This window comes from Harpia harpyja, chromosome 12 (assembly GCF_026419915.1).
Source record: "Harpia harpyja isolate bHarHar1 chromosome 12, bHarHar1 primary haplotype, whole genome shotgun sequence".
NCBI lineage: Eukaryota > Metazoa > Chordata > Aves > Accipitriformes > Accipitridae > Harpia > Harpia harpyja.
In genome coordinates, this window is record NC_068951.1 from 4,866,333 (window position 1) to 4,890,317 (window position 23,985).

General features: G+C 36.8%; 1 protein-coding gene across 3 annotated transcripts; it reads right to left on the reverse strand.

The window, feature by feature from the left end:
• Positions 1-12: 12 nt before the first annotated feature.
• On the reverse strand, positions 13-22,538 carry TRPV3 (transient receptor potential cation channel subfamily V member 3). Of its 3 annotated transcripts, none has more exons than XM_052803089.1 (18): positions 22,281-22,538; positions 18,133-18,255; positions 14,688-14,792; positions 12,965-13,051; positions 12,050-12,207; positions 11,193-11,369; positions 10,846-10,986; positions 10,116-10,396; positions 9,198-9,374; positions 8,274-8,432; positions 7,698-7,799; positions 7,060-7,133; positions 5,950-6,115; positions 5,362-5,428; positions 4,712-4,983; positions 3,756-3,868; positions 3,044-3,114; positions 13-848 (listed from the first exon to the last, which is right to left on the reverse strand). In XM_052803089.1, the coding sequence occupies exons 2-18, from the start codon at positions 18,249-18,251 to the stop codon at positions 790-792; spliced, it is 2,328 nt and encodes a 775-aa protein (XP_052659049.1). In that variant the 5' UTR covers positions 18,252-18,255; positions 22,281-22,538; the 3' UTR covers positions 13-789. The 3 variants fall into 3 exon arrangements, with proteins under 3 accessions (XP_052659049.1, XP_052659047.1, XP_052659048.1); XM_052803087.1 differs by having other exon boundaries at positions 13-2,160; XM_052803088.1 differs by having other exon boundaries at positions 13-2,160; positions 18,133-18,287.
• Positions 22,539-23,985: the final 1,447 nt, after the last annotated feature.

A 23,985-nucleotide genomic window follows, 5' to 3' on the forward strand; every position in this document is an offset into this window, starting at 1 on the left:
AAACATTGTATAAAAAGTACAGAATTATCTGCTCTAGTCATTATTCATAGTGTTCTTGATAAAAGCCTTGAGATAGGAGACAGTATGTGTGATCTGGCAGGGTTCTGTGGCCACAAGAGGAGAGTATTTTCTCAGCAAATAACTTCTAGAAACAACCCCCGCAGCTTCTTCCTCAGTTTTATCATACAGTTTTGCACCTGGACAGTGGCACAGTACATTCCTTACATTTTTTTGTGCCTTCCCTGTTTTATGGCTACACCTACGGCATGACCTCAGTACAGCACAGAGATTTCTGAACTTGTTTTCAGTGACAAGTCTACCCATAGCAACATGGAGTACAGTGCAGGCTAGTTTATTCTGGTTCCTGAGTATATGTGAAGAGGTATTTTTTTTGTACAAAAACTGGCACTCGAATCCAAACAGAACTGCACAGTCCTAAGGCAATATTCTTTGTTGGCAGTTTCAATGCAAAATTAACCAGCAAAGATGAAAGATTCCAAGACCACAGGAATTTTTCTTCTCATATTCACATATCCTACTAAGGCAGCCAAACAATGCTCAGATATTACACATTGGTCTATTGAATAGCATTAATGTCCTTCCCCTCAAATTCCTATGCCCTGTAAAAACGTAACTGAATTGAAGATTTCAATTTGATCCCATCCATCCAGGCCATACGTGGTAGGAAACACAGGATACAGCATCTACAGAAGACCGGTTGGGTAGCGAGAACCACGTTCACCATCCCTGCAAATAGCTTTGCACTATCCTTTCCGCTGGAGAGTTCCCTCATGCTCTCTTCTGTGTTAAGAAAGTCTTTTGGATCATTTTGCCCACAGCAGGCTTAGCTGTAAGAATCCAATGCAATTCATATTACCATTCAAATGCAGAACAGAATTCACCTGAGTCTTTCCTAAATAGCACCTTTAAAACAGGCACCAAATGAATACATATGATGAAAACCCATGACACTGATGACACATAATGTACTAACTGAAATTTAAAAGTACATAGAAAAAAAATTTTTTTTTATACATACACACATAAAACAGAAAACTAAAAATATAATTCATAGTACTAGGTCATCACAGGTAGCAAAATAAAAAGTGCTACAGAAATGCATTATATAGTCCTCTGAATACAAAAAAAAAGCGCTTTAAAAGTCTGCAATTGCATTGCATTTAACTTATTTTGTTCATTTTGGGAAGAAATACTGACTTCTTATTTTTCTGAAGTGGTTGAATACAGAAATTAATTTCCTTTTAAACTGGAGGAACTTCCAATGTGATAACTTATTTTACACAGCAAGATGCAACAGCATGGAAGAGCTGAGTAGGAAAAGCGAAGACCTTGTGACTGGAACAAACTTGGAAATATTCTCCATCATTATGCTTCTGCCCTGTTATTTTATGGGAAAGCGTATATACATAGTAATAAATAAAACGCAGTAAACACCACATTATACCCTAGGGATTACATACAGGAAAACAGATCAGGCAAAGCTAATGAGACCTGAAGAGGCGTTCTCCAACTTGCGGGATTCAAGCCTCCAATAACACTGACAGTCAATACAAAAGCTTCAAATGTATCCAGAACATTGTTATTTCAAATAACATACTTCATTTAGTAGTCTTCAGAATTGAAATGCCTTTCTTTTCTCCATGACAAGAACCTAACTTTTTTCAGTGTACAAAATGTTTCTCATGAGTTAGAGATTCCAAAAGACAGCGGATTGGGATCACGATGTTCTTAATTTTCCACAAAAGGAAGAAATATCTCACATTTGACCTTTTTTATCCAGTAAAAATTCTAGAGCCAAGTTTGAGTAGCATCACACAAACTTGGACAGCAACAGTTTTCAAGAGGCTCAAAATTGAACCAGTGAAATAGTCTGTTTTATTTTAGCTTAGCTGCCCTGATTAAATGGGTTAAATCATCAGACCATGTCACTGAAAGTTTGTGTTCCAGCTGGTTACAGCTGTCCAAAACATCAACAAAGCTTTCAGCATCCACTGCTGCTGATGCTTTTAACCTTCAGAACAACCACATATCAAATACAGCACAACTAAACAGAAGTTTCAGGCAAATCATCCATTTCTTCAAACGTATTCAGGGTGGTTTTGCTATTAGTTCTTGAATTATCTTGAACTTTGCTTGGATCTGAAAAAAAATGCATTATAAACAAAACAGGATATGGTAGAAACTGTATATGCAAGATCAAAGTGTTGCACATCTATTTTTTTTGTTTAAAAACATGCATTTATTTAAACAGCAAGTTTTCAGTTTACTACCATATCTTATACAGAAATTTTTCTGCCTGCCCCTTTTCATTATTACTGAGCTCATTCTACTATGCAATATAAATGCTAATTGACTCAAGAACAAACTTCAGAACGAGTCTCCCAGATCCTCATATGCCCCTATCAAACTCTGATGCCTGCTGCCAGGACAGCTGACACCTCAAAGTTAGGTCATTTCTCTATTACACTTCCAACACTGTCAGCAGATGGGTATCTAGAATCTCCTGGTCAACATTCACAAGGGGCAATTTGTCATCCAATATATATTGCAAAACATAAACATGAATGTTCTATGGTTAAAAACAGCAGACTATAGTATTGTTAGGTAAAATCAATCCAATTTTTTGCCAAATTTTGCGATGCTATGTGTAACTATTTAAGGGCTAAATGTACTTTATGACAACTTTTTCAAAATAATATTTTCTGTCTAAGAGTTCTCCAGTCTTACACCATTCAAATGCCATAATAGAATGTAAAACTTAAATCAAGCATAACTGCTTAGAGAAAAATAAAGAAATGGTGAAAGCACCATGTTTTGGCACCAAGGTATAAATAATGAGAGTTTATAACCAACCCTTCTCTCCAAATCTTTAAAAATAATTTAACACCCCTACGATATTAGCCATGAGCTTCCCTAGCAGAAAAGTGTGGTTGAGTATCTAGATTATGAGAGTTTATATATCAAAGCATTTCCAAGAAAAAAACCGATTTCACAAATATGGTGTCGTAAAATTCTGCAGTACCTGTTGGCCCTGGATCTTCATTAATAAATGAAACATGTGTTTTCCACTCGGTCCATTTCACTTCATTAATCCTGTTTATATTGTATATAAGTTGTGTTATTAGCATGCATTATCTCCCAGCTACATGGCTGCACTTCCCCTTTTATTTCTTTATCCCTTCTTGGGATTGTCATACTTTACCATCAACACCTGCTTTGCTAGTACTAAAAGGCTGAATGTCTTTTGCAGTGTTATGTACTATATGAAGATAAGAATAATAGTAAGACTACTTTATAATTTCACACATTATGAGTACAGTCTTGAAACTCACCTTAAATATTTAAGTATTTTTCATAAAACAGCATAAGATTTTCTTTAATATGGTAATCGTCAATTAGCAAACAATTTAAATATAATTACTTTTAAGCTAACATTCAAAGGAGATTATGACAAAGTGACATTTACTGCAAGCAGACTTGATACTTGTCCATTAAAAACATATGAAGTTGAAAATCTGTTTTCTTACCAAAAAATTGTCTAAATAAAAAACCCTATATATTTTTTCCCATTTTTTAAACAATTGGTCACAACTGAAGAAAACAAATTGGATTTTTGTACACCTAATATAATTTGTGGAGATGTAGAAATATTTCTACAAGAGACCTGAGGAGAAGCAACCTTGAAGAAACATACAGAGCAGAATTGATAGCACAGTATTCTAGCTTTGCTTTACCTTAAACACACCCTGGTGTCATTTTCAGCCACTTTACACCGTTCTCCCAGTTGGAATTTTTTCCTCAAACATTTTGGTAAGAATTTTTCAAATTCCAAAATAGTTCTGGCTCTCTATTAACAATAAATAGTAACATGAGTATGATTAACCACATTCAAAATTATCTGATTTCATAGTATATACAGTTTGCAGGCTCCATGTTTCATTATAACATGCCATGCCTTCATCCACCATCCACAACCAACACTGATTCCAACAACAGCAAATAACATGGCATGCCACTTATTTGGCATGTCGAAATAGGGAGTCCACGGCTTTCTTGAGTTAGACCCACCACAGAAGGCATACTCAGAGAAAAATCAAGAAATCTCACTCTAAACTCAGTGTTCAGGGTTTAATGCTAACACACCTTCATGCAACACCCTGCCACGGGGATATATATAACCTGTAGTGGGATGCTGCCCACCACAGTAAGCAACTCCAATCCTAATTATGACTGTGTTCTCGATGACAGCTTGGGACTCAGAGCTGTCTAGCCTTGCTAAAAGACCAGGCTCTGATAAGGTATGAGAAATTGGAATGAACTCATGCATTGCTCAAACTCAAGGGACGGAAGAGCAGAGCACGCTGTGTTACAGATTTCTGGGCAGATAATGAAATACACCTTCCTGGTGACATATCAAGAGGAATGAAAGTCATAAAGGTTTGTGACAGTGCATGAGGTTGAAAATACGAGCCATAAGGCTACCTTTAGGATAATTGTGAATTCTGAAGTTATTATGATAACCTAATACTAAAATTACTTACTTCCATTATTTGTACACATATACAAATGGAGCTTATCATTTTTAATACCTAACCTGTTCTGTCAGTATAAGAAGTTACCATAGGTACAGCTCAAAAGATTTTAGCCAGTGCAGCTATACTTCACTAAGCAAACTAAGTCACAAACAAACCTGGAGTTTCCAGATGTGCTCACTCTCTTTGGAAATATCTTCCACTGTTTCTCCCATTAATGCAATCAGCATGTTCAAGAGAAGAACAAAAGTCAACACAACATAAGTTATGAGGAGCAGAAGAAATAGTACAGGATACTTTGAATTTTGCTGGATCTCCAGATCACCCAGTCCTAGGGTGAGCTTAAAAAGATCCATCAGAACAGGTCCCAGACTGCTGTTGGAATGGCATTCACTGCCATCTTGGCAAGTTTCAATCAATGCAGCAAGAGCTGAGAAGAAAGCATGAGAAAATTTTAATCACAATAATGCTTTATGGATACCTGGCATTTTATCCTAAAGAATTCAAAACGCACTGCTTAATAAAGAGCTAGAGCTGCCCAGCAACATTCACAGCAGCAGCTAGACGACAGATTACCAGGAAGCAGAAAGAGCCCACATCCAAATGAAAATGCAGGCAATTGAGAAAGAGCCAAATTACTTATCTGTTCAGATAGTCTCTAGACAGTTTAAATCTCTAAACTTGGCTTTTTAATATCCAGAAGAAACCCCAACATGAGCTCTCATCATGACAGTAGGGTTCTTATTCATAATAATGCTAAAATTTTTACTCACACGGAGCATCAGTGCTTTTCTCCAGTAATATTTACCTACGCCAAATCCCAGCAAAAACACGATATAGACAACTAAAAATTTTATCACATCTTGCAGGATGACCTAAAAATTAAATTAAATATTTATCAGAAATGAAAATTGAGAACTAGTTTTATGCTTATGAATTCTTCAGGGATACAGGTGTGGTACACACTAAAGTATCAGATTGCTTTCATTAAGCAAACTAGTTGTAGTCTCAGTGAGAAACCCAGAGAAGATTTAGGTCTGATTTTTTATCTCATGACTGAGAGCCTGGTGTGTTGTCCAAGGGTGACTAACTCTGTACAATATAGGCATTACAGCATATGATGCAATTAAATAGCAGAACTACATTAGCTGAAAAAACACAAGTTACTTACATATTTAATACAATAAAATGTTAATTTTAAGATATAAACTAGTTTCTGCCATTGAAGTTATGTAGTATATTCTGCTGAAATAATACGTATAAACTGAAAATATGAAATTTCAGTATGAACTATAAAATAAATCTAAATTGCTGAATATGCTTGATTGGGATTGTATCATAACAAGTAAGCATCATAACAAGGCAGATAAAACAAAACAAAACAAAACAAACTTGCCTTTTGAATCATAACACTGTAAATGCCCATGGACTGGAAACCTCTGGTGAAATAGAGCATATTAGCCCATCCTAGGGCCATTGCCAAAACAAGACACACGAGGTGTTCTTTGTAGGAAAACAAGTACAAAAAGACAGAGAAGATCACCAGCAAAGCTTGTATAAAACTGTTAAAAAACAAACACATGTATGTAAAAGGGAAATTACTAGCACAAAACCAACAACATAATGGAAAAATATAAAAACAAGACTTCTTTGCTTCTTATATTTCAATTCTAATTTCATATTGCATTCTATTTTCCCCTATGAACATTACCGTTACAGTTTAACAATAAAATCAACGAGTACAGGTAGTATAAGTATATTAACATATTAGGATTATATTTATTAAAGCTTACTTTAAGTGAACTACTCTCCCCAAAATAGTTGGTCAATGCATTCTTAATAGTATCTTTGAAGCCATTTAATTCAAGCTTTAGTTTAATTAATTGTTAGAATAATTACAGATTTTCCATAAACAAGGAAGACACTAGTAGAAGCTATGGTGTGCTGTGACAGGATGTAAACCAGATTCTTAGCAGCACGGGATCGATATCAGTGTGGTTGTAGGAGAAGGAAGAAAGGTGGAGTTAAGCCACCTCTCTGTTTATTGATCCTACAATCATATGCTAGAAATGAGAGGGAATCATCTGTGATTTATCTAGGCCAGCTGATGGGATACTCCCATCAGCCAGCTGAACCAGCTTTATGCTATTTTTCCTTCCTGAAGGAGTCAAAAGGAGTGTGAAACTGTATCTGGTTTATTAACCAGGTTTCTTAAACATATTTCTCTATATACAGCTCTAAAGAGATACAGCATCAGGAGATGCTAAAGACAGTACTGTACTTTGGAAAAAAATCCAGTCTGTACACATCAACCCCCAGTATTGTTACAACCCATGCAATCATTAGTGTGTGTTACGGTAAAGCTGCATGTAAGATTACATCCATCCCCCTAAAACCTGAAAATCTAGAGAAAAAGTGAGCATCCTCTACAGGAATACATTCTCTGCGACCATGAGATAGATAAGCATTTGATATGTAGTATTAAATATATGCATGACAGACTTACAATGCAAAGTGGAACCACGCATCAGAGAGAATTGACTGCAGGTCTGAGGGCCTAAGCAGAAAGATGGCTACACTCTATGTAGACAGATATATAAGATACAGAAATGGTAGTAAGAGAAAACAGGCCTCAAAACTGATTTTTCAAAATAATTTAATTGAAGTTGCTGGTCTAAAAAAAATCTGTCTACTGATAAGACATATCTTCTGGAATTAAAAATCTTTTTATAGGGCTGTAACTTCAAAGTTTAAATTTCTGTCATCTCTGGCATAATTTACTGGTTTTAATTACTCACAGTCTATGGCAAAAATTATACCCTTTTTTTTTCCATTATAAGTTCTAATTCAACAGTGTCCTTAAAGCCAGTAATTTGACAACATTGATGTTGCACAAATATCAAATCTCTGTCTTGAGAATTTGAAAGGAAAAAACCTCATACTTGTTTCACAGAGCAATACAGTTATATTCAAATATATAGCCAGGGTCATTCTGAGTAAGGGATGTATTGTGCCAAAGACTTTTAGAAATTACACATATCAAACATATTCCAAATGTATTGCCAATATCATCATTAGCATATTCATAAGTCTAGCGAAGTTCTTTACCTATTTTGTTATGTATTTGTTATTAAAAAGTCTTACCTCTTTTATGGCTAAAAATATTGCTCCTAACATAACCATCACCTGTCCTGATAACTGCAGCCATCCCACACCACGTGTTAGAGCTAGTGGATAAGGTGGAGCCTGTAAGAGAGGTCCAAAAGGAAAGACTGAGTTCCATACCTGAAGGGTAAAAGGCAAAGTAACAGGAAGCCTGATGTATGTAGCTCTCTGGGTACACAATTTCTTCCCTGTCAGTGAGAATTTTCTTCATGGTGGATTCACAGAATCAGCCCCCTAATGCGTATATTTGAAATAGCAGAAGTTTCTTTCTTAAAAGAAAACCAAAATACCCTCTCCACACTTTTAGAAATTTAACTACCTGTCTTTATATTATGTATTTGTATTTTGGGTCACTTTCACAAAATGCAAATGCAATTATCTCCTCTATTACTGCTCTTCTTCCTTCCAGATACAAGACCTGATATGGGAGAACTGGTCTCACTACAGCCTGATACTCTGATATCTGGTTTTGGTTTAGCATTTTAAATACAATTCAGGAAATACTACTGCATTTTAAATCAGTAAAATTCAGTGAGATTAGATTGCTGTACTCACTTCATTTTCATTAGGCCTGTGGTAGGAAACTAACGTTAATGTTATATTGTATAGGAAATAAAAACAGCATGACATAAAAAACATGTGCTGTGCAAACTTCTTCCATTTCATTCGCAGGAGTGAATTCAGAGGCTCCAAAGTCAGCATTTCATGACGATTCTGTAGAAAAAAAACAATTAAGATTTGAGCTTGCCATCTGTAAGGAAACTGAGATGATTTCAGGCACGTATTTTGTGTATTTCATTCAGTATCTCTCCTTGCTTATCTAGAAACACATCTCTGAGCAAAGATCTGTGTCAGACCCTAACCTGACAAGATACAATGGGACAACTCTGACTCATGCTGGCATAACCTGCCATACTCTGGTAAATTATGATTGAGCTAAAACTGTAATGTGAACTTCGGGTCTTGCTTCCTACAGAAGTTTTATGTCAGTATTTGAATTTAGCAAACGCAAAATTCTGGCTTTGAAAAGCTAACATTCATGAACGCCTAAAATACCCACCTGTTAAGTAAAGTTTGTAACTTTAGGCAGAGTATTCTCGTAAAGTATTTCTGTTTGCTTGCCCTGTTCTCATGCGCTATCTTAGGCAGCTGCTAGTGGCCACTCCATGGAGACAAGACACTAGCTTTGGTCTGACCAGCTGGGCCATATTTATGTTCCTATGTAAGGCAAATTAATGCTTCAAATGTAGAAGAAACACTCCCAAAATGTCTAGCCCATGTTTCAGGAGCTGAATGCATATTCACTTACAGTTGACAATCTAGAGATTAGAAAATTAATCTTGCTCCTGATATAAAACTGAGAACCAAAAATTGCTGTTTACTCTTTTACAAGTAATTCAGTCAAATGTATAGGCTAACATATCTGAAATGAGCGTACTGCTAGAAAACACATATATATTTTAGAAAAAGGTAACTTACACCAATATTTGTATTATAGACAATAATTTCCAACACTGAATTGTCTGCGGTGGTATCTAGTTCTGTCAGATCATAAAGAGAAGATTGAACAGGACCATAAGCCCAGTCTGTGAATTTTCTTGACAGGCTCCTGTTAGGCTTATCTCTTATCTCTCTGCTCAGGATGTATTTCAGAATCTAAAACATTAACAGAACCATTTGTAAGCAGATGCATTCTTCATGGGAAAGGAGAAAGCACACATGCATGCTTGCCAACACCCCTACCTTTTACCCATCACATTTTCTACAGTAGTGCAATTCAATGTATTTGTAAATCTGTTATTCAGTAAGTGGTGTTAGAGATGACAGACCTCTAGGAAATAAATACAGTATTTTTAATGCCTCTGGATTTTCTGTCAGACATTTTTCTAAAGGATGAAAGCACAATTTCCATGCATTCACATTTATATCTTCCTTTAACTTAATCAATTACTTTCTAAATTATCCCATTGTCAGTTCTTTACCCCAGTACAGTTGATTTATGAGACCCAAATTCTACAGCAGCATAACAGAGCAGTTCTAGTGAGTTTTCTGAAATTATTCAAAGACTGTATATTGTGTAAGTATAGTATTGTAATAAATGCAGAATTTCTGAGTTTCTGTACAACAGAAAGGTTTGCAAGGCTGTTTTTAAACAGCATGTGTATTTTGTACAAAGAAGGGTTGTTAGAGGGAAACCTTGAAGGGTAGAAGCAACATTGCAATAGAAATATTTGCTTGTATTTTTAACAAAATTAGCTCACCAAATACTACTGATACATAGTACAGCATAACCAGCATGGAAAACTACATGTCAGAGCACTAATGTCTGTGTACATAGTTGGCCTTGACTCTTTCTCCATACTTAATTTCTCTTAGATGCTACTGAATAATACCCACCTCTAATTTCCCAGTTTTTGCAGCTAGTTGTAGTGGTGTCAAACCCTCCTTATTCTTTGTTGTTTCCAAATTTCTGTCTTTACTTTTCAACAAAATCATATCATACATTCTGATTACAAAGTCATTCTGGGTTTTAAAGTCCTCTGCCACAGTAACTAATGCATGGAGGATATTGTTTCCTCTTGAATCCTGAGAAGTAATATTAGTCCTGGTATTGTCCATTAACAGTTGAATTATGTCTGGTTGATTAGTACATGCAGCTAATGCCAGTGCAGTTTCACCTACAGAATTATAAAATGTAACATGGTTCATGTTTTATTACAAGCATTCAAATCATATTATAAAAGAGTGACCGTGTTAAGCATCTTAATATATGAAAGCATATTTACATATTGATTGTATTGAATTTAGCTCTTGTTTTATAAAAGCTTAATTTGCATGAAAACATTATTTGGAGAAAATCTTCAAAACTAAATTTGTTACATTTTATTTGCCATTCAGCAGTTACAATTTTTTTGTAAATGTTTTACAGTTATTTCCGAGTGTTTATAATACATTGCACTCTGGCAAGTTAATTTTACAAAGGGTACTATGCCATTTTTATATCTTGCCATGCAAGTTTCCTAATCTAGGTTTAGCTACAGTAATGATTCACACTTGCCTGTCTTCCATACTGTCTTGTTTGGGTATTCCTTCCTATCTTTTCCAGAGAGACCACATTTCCACTTACCAAAATAAAAGCCTTCATGCTTATGTTTGGGATTAAAGAAAACACCCTGGGCATGAGCATTGACATCAGCTCCTTTTTCTATAAGGCTCTGAGTTATTTCATATTGTCTTCTTTCGATGGCAATATTTAGAGCTGTCTGGCCTGAAACAACAGACAGAGGTACTTAGGGTTGAATGTCTTAAGCACATTATGAAACATTAATGATGTTTCACAATGGAAAGCACCAGTGATAATGAATAAAAGTAGTTTTAGGAATTTAAACCATCATTAGAATGTTTGAAGAAAACATTACTTTTATGGATGGTATATTTAACCATATACCTGAAATTGGTATCAGATGGCAATACCTTTATATGCCTCTTCTGTGTATGCTGCATTGATAAATCTCTCCAAAATACCATTTTCTTCTGCAAAGGATAGTAGCATATTCACTATCTCATTTGTGTTTTGGTTGATGTTCAGCAGAGCTTTCATCAGACAAGTTTTGCCAGTGTCTGAAGCTGTGAATTTTTTCATCAGATAATCTACAAGAGTGAATTTTGAGATTAGATCATCATTATTTATTAAAGTGGATGGAAAATAATTCTAATCTTTTGTTTAATAGGGGTGGAACCTAAGGGATGTGTATGAACATAAATTATTTGCCAAACAATTACTCCATCCTATTCACTTTGTATTTGAGCTATGTATACTTGGTGAGACAATGCATGCAGAGATGTGGTACTAATTAATAAGGTAGTCAATGCACTTGTTTTTTCTTTTGGACACCCCACTGCCATGGTAACGCCAGACAGACCCAGAACTCTTTAACTTCTCTGCTCGTTCTACTATGCTGCACATATCGCAAGCCCTGTCTATACTGCAATTTGACTGCAGTTTGGAGAGAGACATCACCCTTGAGTCTCATGGTGCAGAAGGCTAGCTTAGGTATGGCTATGGGAATACAGCACAGATAAACCCTCCGTGTATCATAAGTAGGAGACAAATACTCTCCAGTGTTCCCTCGGAGGCAGCAAGGAGGTGGCTGATTGAATACCTTAAGCTTTCATTTAGAATTAGGAAAAGTGACATACATTACATTGCAAACAAGTGACTGGAAATTTACAGGCAAGCAGCTGCTGCACAGAGATACTTCCCAGTTTTAGACTACACATATGGTGCCAGAAGAGCTAATGATATTCCTTCAGGTAACTCCACAGCTTACCTGTAACAGTCATGTTTGTACACGCGTTTGATCGTTCCTTCAGCTCTGCAAGCAGACATTGCAGTTGTTCTACATTCCCCTCAGATACTGCCCGAAATATGTATTTTTTCAGCTTCTTCCGGGCACTAGTCTGCTCAGGTCCTTGTGATATGTTAGCACTGAATTATAAGAAATAATAATGAAATTGCCGACTCAATTTACTGTGTTTTATTTTATTTTCTACATAAAAGGAAAAAGAAATACAATTACTTGCCCCAGACTAGATATACTTGCCCTGCTTCCACATATCTTGTGGCATGGATCTCTCAGAATGTTTCTGCAGATCGCTTATTTGCAGATAAGTGGCTATTGAGAGGGCTTTTATAATAATGTACATTTTTCAAGTATTTTGTTTTGCATTTTTTCCCAGTTTATCCATTCTTTTAAAACAAAGGCTAAGAAATACTTCTCTGCTTCTCTGATCTGTCCACAACTTGCTGACTTCAGTGCCTGAATTTACCTGATGCTGCACTCCAGCTGCACCCATCCCACTTGCAGCAGAAGATAATTTTTAACCTTGCATCTTCTTACACAACTTTCCTGATCATACATTATTCTGGAATAAGAATTATTTAATATTTTCCCCCCAATCAGAAATACTCCTAGCTCATGCCTAGTTGTGCATGGTGTTTAGGTCCTCTGTTGTCATCTAGGAAACAGACATTATATATGAAGAATCCTCACACTAAATATGAGATTTGAGAAAAGCAGAGGTTAGAGTTGTTTATTTCAAAATTTAATTATTGAAGAATTGGAAATGCATGCACACATATGACCTTATTTCTAAAACGTGGCAGGCAAAATAGGTAATATCTACCCTATCATAGACTTAATCCATTGAAAATGTACTAAGAAATACTTCGTATCTCCACTCACCAACAACTGTCTACATTAGGGCTATATTCAGTCGCGTCATCCTGAAGAGACTGTGGGGAATCCATATCCTCCCCATTTCCAGATGCACTATAGAAAACCAGAAAAGGGCTAAGCACTAAGTCAGGAAGATGTTGGAAGACATTTTGGCAAATTGCATGAAGAATCAGTCAATACTAGGAAGCATTATCTACAGTAGAGCTGAAATTAGTCTAAGCTGACATTGTGCTTTTTAATTCTACCATTTTATCTCCCCCATGAATTTTAAAGAGAGTGGTAAAAATGAAGAGACCCACAGGATTTTATTATATTTAAAAAATCATTAGGAAATCAACCTGGTTTGTATTTTACTATGTTATTTCATTACAGATCCTGAAACTGTGGGAAGTTTTTTCATTTTTTTTAATGATCACTGCTTTTTATGCATCATCCTGAATGCTTGAAGCTTACATTCTTCCTTTTCACATGCTTAATTTGTCATCTGCCACAAAACAAGTGCTAAATCAGTAACAGTGCCTGGGTTGCAAGCACACAATGGAAGTGATTTACCTAAAGATTTACTACACAGTACACTGTAGGCAACTCAAGAGCATTTTGCAGCTGACTTGAATGGAAGCTTCAGCTAAAAGAAACTGAGGACTGGGCCCTAAATACATATTTAGGTAATAAATGTACAGTATTTCAATGGCATTGGTATTTTGTAATTGCTGTACATAATTTCCAGATATTCCTAAAAGCAGATCTGACTTAAAAATTAATTTATTATAATTTTTCTTACTTGTATTTTTCTTTTCTATAAGGTTCAGATTTGATGAACTACCTCAGATTAATAACTTAGGGAGCCTGAACTATTAGTTCTTGACAAAACAGATGTATGGACAGTAATGCAAGGATTCAGCATTGCTCTGCAGATATTCCCTTCCCTTTGAAATAAAGCTGGTAGCTTGGAGTCCATTCTTATTCAGTCTGTCACTTCTCTGCAGAAAGCCATGAGGAATCTGGTGACAAAGCATATGTGTCTCGTGCAGGTCACTCCCTAAATGAGGGAGAAATTTGGATACCTCTCCTCTGAAACCAAAATAAGACTGTCAGCTAACTCCAAAAAGCTGACCAGACATCCATCAGACACAAAAACATTTAGCCATTCTGGGCTTATACTAGCTATGATGCATATTTCCCTTATTCATAATTATTGGCTGTTAGTACCCCACACTTTTAAAAATTAAGCACATTCTTCCCAGTCATAATTTTTCTCTATTCATTCAGCATTACTGGCTGCCTTTAAATATTTCAGACTCAGCATCTTCATGTTGTTTGATTGTTAATGAGCAATAGAGGGAGGATGTCAGCACACAGCTGGGAATGGGGTTTGCTAAATTAAGTGGTGGTCTTCATGCAGTAGAAAATACACAAATAGGTGCGTGGAGTTTGTCCTAACATATCATAAATAAGAGGCTAAGATGATAAAAAAAAGACTACTGATTTTAAATTTATTCAAATCTGAGGCCTGATTAATTCAGTGTAAATGACAGCAGTAGATAAACTCAAAGACAAGTCATCTAGCAACAACTGACCTCCAATGGAGTTCTGTCTTTGAAGTGACCAACCGCTAAGAAAAGCCATGTGAAATTTTAGCTCTGAAGTCTAAGGAGAAATAAGGAGTAGCTGCTGAAAAGAAAATAGATATATTTGCAGTATGACTATTGCATATGCATCTATAACTTACCATGGACGAATATTTGAATCCATTGGTTTTGAAAACACAGGAGGAGACGTATTATTTGGAGTTGCATTGCTTTCAAAACCATCAATCTCCAGAAAAAAGTGTGAACTGTTGAACACAGTGCATTTAAAAAATGTTAATAAAAAAAGCAAACTTAACCATAAAATAAGCAAAGCACTACACGTACGTGCCTAGGACAAGGTTGACAATTTATATTTTCTGGCATTACACCTAATAGGATGCTGGAACAGAGGCTTATCTACTTTCCCCTGGGGGGATCCCAACCTCCAACAGTGTGCCCATGCCCAGCACTTTCATGCTGGCAGATGGGCAAAAGATCCCGATATATTTTTAGGACACATGGTATCAGATCCTGACATGTCTAAGCAGCTACCCCAGCAGCCTAAAAACAGCCTTGCATCCAACTTCTGTACAAATAGCTGAATGCAATACCAGACATTTATTAAACAGCTATACATGTATGCATACACACACACACGCATATGCTTTTTAATCTACTGCATTCTAGTCCCTATTTCTCCAGCCAGAAGCCATCAGGATGGATACTTTCAAACCCATCAGTAGTGATAATCATCAAGTCAGAAAGTTTGAAAGGTCACATGTTAAATGACATCAGGCATTTACACCATCCAGGACTGAATGTGTAATCTTGCCAGTCAGTGCATGACATTTAACTATTTATTTTCCCTATAAATAATTAATTTTTTATAGGGAAAAGAAATGAAATTTGAAACAACACAGAAAAGGGAGCACGAGAAGAGTAGAAAGATTTTGCCCTGTAAAGCTTGCAGAGTTGAGAGGCAAAATCAATGGCTTGATATTGCTAGATCTCATTAAAACATTGCTACATTTCACCAAAGACAGAGGAGTTTCAGTGCTTGATGTAGCAACTACCACATGGCCTATTGTTCAGAAACTGTCTTGCATTTCTAAAATGTCCCAGTAGTCACCTAGAAAATGTTTCCAATTCACCTAATATTTATGGTTTAGTCCATAGGGTATTTCTTCTTTTTTTTAACTGCATCTTCCCCAAAGAATCCTGTTGAATTAAAGTACACATACTGATGATAAAATGCAGTATATTACTAGGACACTACTGAACAACCTATTGATATCTGCTAAAAGTAGCATGATCTAATGGCCCTAGTTGAACTCATTTGCCAATGGCTTTGTGGTCCAAGTGTTAATTTATTGTGTGTAGTTGTTTAAACTTATATGACCTTTTAACATTTGAGATGTGCCTCAATGTATTCTAAGTAGGCAGCAAGTAAAATGCCACTTCTGGTTTGCAGGACTACATCCCTGAAATTACTGAGGGAAGGATTGCTCTTCAGAGCAAAGGAAAAACTAGATAGAAACAGGACCGTTGCCATTACTTATGCCAGCTGCTGTAAATCACTGCTGTTTCACTGGGATCTGGGCTTGGCAGAAAGACTAAGGACAGGTGAAAAAAGCATGGGTTCATCCTGCTTTTTTGCATTCCCTGACCATGAAGTGCAGGAGCTGTCCTAACAGGCAAACATCTGTTGGAAGCTGCAGTGAACCTCCATAAAGCCAGAAGTGCCAAGCTCTAGGCTTTGCTGGACCATCTCACCTGCCCTTGGCTCAGCACCAGGAGGGGATGGTATGCTACAGGCTGATGTCTCTGACAACAGCTCCTGCTCTCCCAACATTGTGTTCATGCTGAAGATTTTGGCTTCCAAGAGATGTACAGCAGCTATGAAGTGGACCCTGTCTTGGAGGCTGACATACCTAACCTATCCTGGCATGTGGGTTATCTGGGGATACCATGGGGAGAAAAAAAAACCCCAAAGCCACTGTGCAAAGCAGGTGGACAGTTGCCAACAAATACCCAAGTGCTTACGTGGCCATGGTGCACACTCTCGGGAACACTGCCCATAAACATAATCAGGCTCTGACAACGTTGGCAGCACTCCTCCCAGCCTGCCTGTCGGTTTTCCTGTACTTAATTATATACTGTTAGTCCACCCAAATACCAGGACCTTCAAGAAGGGGAAGTCATTGTCTTTTGAGAAAGTGCATATTAGCAATACATTTTGTCAAGTGAGAAATGCCATCCGTGCAAGTGCACTAGCTGCTTAGTGGCACAGTAGAAGGAAGCATTTTGAAGCAACAGAAGTACAGCAGCATAGAAACATATAATTAATAGAACACGTTAAACCTCTGCATTAAAATTCACGTGATCTTCGTTCCTTATATTACAGGAATGTTGTTGGCCACACCCTGAGCTCTTGGTTGAGAGGTGGGAAAAACCCCAAGGTTACTGTTACCGATGCCACAAAACTGAATACGAGATATGAGCTTAAGTAATTGAGGGGTAGTGTTTGCCAGTATTTGTTGTAACTACAGTCTTCCACGGAATTGCCCCTAATTGAAGTACTGGGTGTATTTTGAGCTGTTCAGACACCTCATCTCCCCTTTCTGCAACCAAAGAGCTTCTCTCTCTGAATTTAATAACAGAAAGACAAATTGGGCCACCCAGGCAGTGGGTCTCAAATAACTAATGACACCATTTCTGTGGAAAGTAATTCCTCTGATTATTAAGATTTATAAATGTCAGAACAGCCACAATTGCCTAGACCTTCAGTTTCAAAAATTGCCATAGCTGCTAGTAATTAGCCACAGAGTGAAAAGTTTATGAATGAAAATTCATCCTCACTCTACAGTAACTTAGTTGACTTCAATAGCATAGTATCAGGGATGAATTACTGCTTATATTTCCCCGTTCATATTAAATACAAACCCTTAATCCTTTTATTAATTCTCTAGCATAAATTGTGAATGAAAGTGAATATTTTATAAAATAATGAAGTCTTGTTAATCAGAATAATGAAAAATAGAGGTTTCTGTTTGTGATAGGATTTTTCAAACCTCCTGCTCTCCCAGCCCTCATTTTTAAATTCACCTCTAGCTCTCCATAATCTGTCATGTTCCCATGTGAGGCTAAGTTTGAAATGTTCCCTTTTTTTAGGCTAGGATCTCTTACATAAAACCTGGTGTACCCTGCCACATGATCTCTTTAAAAAACACTCTACCTTCTCCTACTGAAACACTGACCATCATTAGACCACATTCTTGTAAGCTTATACAGGTGTATAGAGTGGATGCAGAAAGCCCAACTGATATGAGACACAAACTTAAAAGACTGGTGCATGAGTCTGGTGTCTCTAGGATAGGGGTTAAATATTTGTCCCATTAGGGTAAACACGTCATATGTCTACCTAACCAGGATACTCTTCCACTCCTAAACAGCATAAGCATATTTTTTTTGAAGGCACCTTGTGTTCATCAGGTCTCTCATTCATGTACGCAGCATGAATAAAGGTGTTAGTGATATTTCAGTGCAAACATCTACTAAAGGAGATAAAATGGAGTTTTAGTGGTTTAGGCTGAGCTAGAATCCTACCTTTTCTTTGTGGGGGTGCTTTCACTCGGTTTTTTCTCTTGCTGGTTTGAAGGGGGAATACCAGACGGATTTGTTTTCTTGCCCATTAGTGGAATAGTTTCGTTGTTATCTTTAATCATGTTTCTGCAGTAGATATATTCACAGTTACTTAACTCCTGTTCATTTGAAGAAAGTATAATGACCAAATTGCCTATTTACAGTCTCTTCACATGTAAGCACACAAATCTTGATTTTTTTTAAAGTTTTTCATTTTTCAGTTATTAAGCACTTACACACCATTTTATGTGTCAAGGCTGGAGGGTTATATTCATGACAGATTAAATTACATTCTAAAAAAAGTGCCATTAAAAGTGATACAATAAATCCAGAAGAACCATAAATTCAAGCATGCGCCTAAATTAAACTGAAGGTAGTCTGTCAATCACAATGACAGTATACGTTATTTCGAGAAACAAAAAGAGCACAATGACTTTTATAAGTAGCCCTAAAGTTTGTGCATATTTACAGTTAATCTAAGTAGTCCACTCTTATCCAAGATAACTTCAGAAAAGTGGTAAATTTCAGGAAGATCTGTGCAGCAGATACAATGTGTGAAAGAAGGTTCCAGACATGAAGGGTAGGGAACACAGAAAAAGCCCTGAAACTTTTCACTGCATTAGAGTAACAGACGCAACAGACAGGCTCTGAATACGATGCCCAGGCTGAGTTCAGCTAAACAAACAATCACATGGAGAACATCAAGGACTTTCGTGTCCTGGTTGCATTTCTCAACATTTCTTCAGGGAAAAAGAAAAAATCATGACTCTACTGGATGGGAAGAATCACCACTACATGACACGTTTAATGCATGTTATCTGCTTATAAACACCCACAACATGAATTCTGTAAGTAATAATGAGTAACTATCTTCCTATTTCTCAATGTAATACTCAAGGGCATGATTTTAAGTCACCAAGGATAATTTGAAAGCAAGAAGGTGAATTTAGGATACTTTAAAATTCTCTGAATGTAAAAATAGTTAAGTTTTACGAGGTCATGGACCCATTCTCAGGGAAATCAGGGGAGCGCCCTCCATACCCAAAGACAAATGAATAAAAATCACTTGCCTGCAAGTTTGAACAAAATGAACTACACATTCTTCCTCTCCTACCTCCACCTTCCTTAATGTTACAAATGTACACACAAACTTTCTACTCCTGTCACAGTGTTGTCAATGTGCCTTAGCACTAGAATTTCTTCATTAAGGGAATATCAAGATATGGAAAGCAGATTGTGAAGCGTTTTTGAAAAGACATGACACCTGGTATGAGAGATGAGACAGGCATATCAAATACATTGATATTTGAACGAAAATCTATTAATGCATAAACAGCAAATGTTTAATTATGGGAAATTTTCAATCCCAAGTACAGAGAACCGAGAATTTACAGGGCCCAAACACATGTAAGTGCAGCTGTAATTTCTTGTCACTAAATGGGATAGAAATCTGAAATACTGGAAACTACTCCTTACCTTGAAAAGGCTGACTTAAAAAACAGGCTTGAAAATAAATTTTTGTTGTGTTTTTTACCATTGGTAGACATGTTCACACTACTGCAACTCAGAAATATGGCTAGTCTGGATGCATTTCCTAAGAATTTGTATCACAACTTCCATAGAAATTATTTATGAAGGGCAAATATGATTTACTTAGTACACCTGCATACAAAGTACACTGTAGCTTTCACTGCAGTAAATGCACAAAAGAACTGAATTTGGATATTACATATTCAAGGTAGGAAAAAGAGCTTTGTCTATGCCTTTGAAAATGCAGTTCATGTAGTCTTCATACACATGTTCTATCACTGAATACACTGATAAACATTTAATTTTAACACAGCTAAAACAAATGACTGTTGTCTTGCTTAGTTCATAAATAATTCTGCTACTTACTTTTTACCAAGTACTTAAAGAGTACACAGCAGTTTATGAGTAAAGACATTTCCCATCCAGAGGAAGATGCAAATGTGATACTTGACATAAATCAAATCTAAGGGGACTAGAATAAGATGGAGATGGACATTAAATAGCTTCACAAAAGAAGTTACTTTAAAGGAAGAGAATAGTTGGAAACAGATTAATAAGTCAAAAAGTGTGTCAGCAAAAGGAGCTGCCAAGTTGAAAGGGGCACAGCTGGTAGGTGTATGAAGTTGGAGGGCTCAGAATGACTGGTAGGAAGACCTGGCAAAATAGACCAAGGTTAAAATCTCTAAAGAAGAGCCTCTCATTTGTGAGCAATGCTGGAGCTGCTCAGATATAGCAACACATTTCTGTGTGGGCCATCTGCAGGGGGAGCAAGTCAAAGCCCCATCTGCAGCCAGTTTTCACTGCAGAGATTTTAGCAATGACTTGAGAGCAGGCTACATCATGTCAGAGAGGTGAAAACAGTCAAAGATAGTACTGAAGTTGTATTGGATGATGAAGGACTACTGAACCATCAGTGATTTAAGGAAACAATTTGGGAAGGAAAAAGAGGAAAGATTCGCTTTTGTGTATATGGACTACAGCTTTCAGAAGCACATAGGAGATTTGCCTGTGCAGTCTCAGCTACAAAGACTATTTTAAATGAGATCTCAGAGTCTGCACAGGTAATAACTGCAGGCACAATAGAAGTACCACTTTGCTACAGTGCTGAGGTAGCGTCTGTTTCTAATTTTCAATCACGATTAATTGCATACTTAGATGAAAACTAAGCTAGGGCTTTCATCATCATCTTCCAGTACACTATCATTTTCTGTAATCTGTAACATATAGAGAAAAATAGTGCAACAGCCTGAAGAATGTCAAATCATAAGTAGTGTAGCTTACATAACCCAATATGGAGTGTCTTCTTTTGTTGTAACTATTTTCTACTCCCATTATTTAGTTAATTGTTACTTACAGGCCATCAAAGAAGTGGCTTATTTGAAACGGGCAGTGAGACAAAAATACTGCATTGATTGATAGTATTAAGAATTACTTTGATTCTGAGGACATTGAGGACTTGTTATCTCACCTCCAGTGTGCTGGGGACAAGAAAAGGGCATTTATCTGTAATGGTGAACAGGACTCCACCACTCCTGCAGTAAGCAGCACTTTACACACTATCACAGACTCACCTCATGCTTATGTGAGAACAAGAAAAATCGTACATATCTATATCTCTATAGCTCAATAACACTATAAACAAAGTGGCTAAAGAGAGAATCCTACAAATCAGAAGAAACGCTCAGCTGTGGTATCATGGGTCAAAAGTCTTTTCTTCCTTAGGGGCAGAGGAGTGGAAGTGACCACCAATAGCTCTTTCATTCACAGGATCCTTCAAACATCCACAGCACAGACCACGACGCTTTCCAGCGCCTACAACCTAATTCTTACTAGCTCATAAAAAAGAAATCCCCTCCCCGAGGGGAAAGACGATAAACCTTCATTTTGACTTTTGTGCATTATTTATGGTATATGAATCCTATCAGCAGAAAGTTACACTTGATAGAAAGTGTTTCATCTTTCTGTAAGGTTTTTAAACTTCTGAGGGGCATTAGTAGACATCAGGTGCTATCAGAAAGTAAATTTCTTCTTGGCGAGAAATTCATTCTTTCCTATGAAGGTTTTTACTAACAGAAATTTTAAAAGACTTTGTGAAAAGCAGTGTTTTTCCCTGAGGAAAATACTTTAAGATTATTTACCTGTCTATCTCTGAATTAAATAAAAAGAAGAAATTTTACTGAGTTGAAATAAAAACTATTCTACTATGCTAGGTATTTTACTTTCAACAGTCACTACAGTAACTGAAACTTTCAGTGGAAGGTGAATGTATTATTTAAGTTTAGCTTGTATGATAGTATATTTTGGATCCCCTTGGCACAGAAATTAGGAAGTGTAACAGTCCATCAGGCTGAAAATACAAACGAAATTAGGTCTATCTTTCTTCCCTTCTGAATGCCCAAGGAGTCAGTGTGGTATGGCTCAGGAAAAAGACAGATTTATAAATTAGAAAACCAGAAACAAGCACAACAGAAAAGCATTCTCCAGTTGAAAGATAGGTTTAGTCTTTGTCTCTTGAAGATTTCACTCTCTACAAAAGCATCACACCTACACCAAACACCCACAGAAGCTCCCAGAGAACTTACCCTGCTTACGAAACTTGCATTTCGGTATAGACAAGGCGCCTCAGAATTGTACAAGTGAAGTTCAAAGTAGGTGCCCGCTGATACTGCGACAACATCTGAAGAAGATAATCTGCCAAATGAGTAAAATTATATTCAAGCTCAAAACTATCCTAAAAACGCAAAACCACCCTTCTTCAGTCATCCGGTTTGCTCAGCTATTGGAAAGCACAGATAAGTACAGTGCTGGAGTGCTGCAGCCTTACCGGGTTTGCTACATCTGAAATTAGGGAGCAGAGAGAAACTTGCTAGACAACAAACTCCTTACTTCATAGCTGCCAAAGTGGGATGACACACACACACGCAATAATTATATACTGAAATATTACTAAAGCTGAGTCGCTCACAGATGACTTAATGGCAGCAGTAGAATATCTAAAACAATCACTGCTCTGCAGTTTACATACTGTTTTCAAAAGAAAATGGTTATGCACATGCATTTGGGTTGTAAATTACATCCCTTTATGTCATGCTTAGTTTATTATATATTATGGAACTACTCAGAAAGCACAAAGCAAAAATGAGAAAATGATCATGCTAAGTGCTCCAGAAAGCAAAAATTTTTGCTATTTCTTTGAAAAAGTAGAAATGGCCTTAGAAAATCTTACACTTCCACAGTGATAATGTCAGTGAAAACATGGTGGGCATGTTTAGATCTTTCCCTATCTATAATAGTTTTTGATGAATGCGTGCCCTTAGGGTCTGCGAGAATACAAACAGGCATGTTTCACATAAAAAGTACTGGTGTTACTTCTTGCTGTGCCAACTACAGGGAATGGCATTTTTCAGCTTTGCTAGTTTTGAGCTGTTGAGCAATGGTTAATGCAGACTTCTGTTTTGGGACATGCCAGAAGAGTGACCATAAGTTCTTTTCCTCTTTTTATAGAGTCTTTCCATTATCACCAGAAATAGTATGTTTAAAACTTGTATGTCTTTGCACTGAAGCTTAAGAGATGTACTTACAGCTGCTGGTCTTTCCTTTACTTGAATAATAGATGGGAATTAAGGGGAACTATGCAGGCCAGCAAAACAGGAATCTTTCTCCAGCTGTAGACAAGGGAAGAAAGAGTAAAGTTTGGGGGTTTTTTGGTAGGAGGTAGATTGAAAATTTGGAAACAAAACCATGAAGTATCTTAGGATACTAAGACCTAGAACCAGACATTTTAATCTGAAGAATATGGCTTTAAAAATATATCTACAAACTGCAGGTAAACTCTTCCTGTTCATCAAGTAGGTATCTTTAAAAACAGGACTGCTGGGTATTACATTTGCCTCAGATCCACTGTGTGAAATACCAGGAGCACTACGCTGTTTCTGGTAATGAATCAGCCTCCCACAAGCAGCATGGTGAAACGGGCCATGCCTAGGCCAGTTTGATTTGGCATAAGGGGAGACCTTTGGCTGGATGTGCTGAGCACACATCCAGCTTTGCCTGACACAAATTTATGATGATATATTCCAAACTCTGTACCAGGAAAGGTTGTTCACATCTTGTCAAATGACTGTGCCTAAGCTAATATGCAACAATCTAGAGTCAGCTGCTTTGATAGTCTTGTAGCTGCTGGTCTAACAACCTGGAACAAAGACTGACTACTGCCATTTATTCTTGCTTGGGAGAACATCAGCTTAGTTCTCAACACAAACTGAGAGAGACTGTTTAATAGCAGTC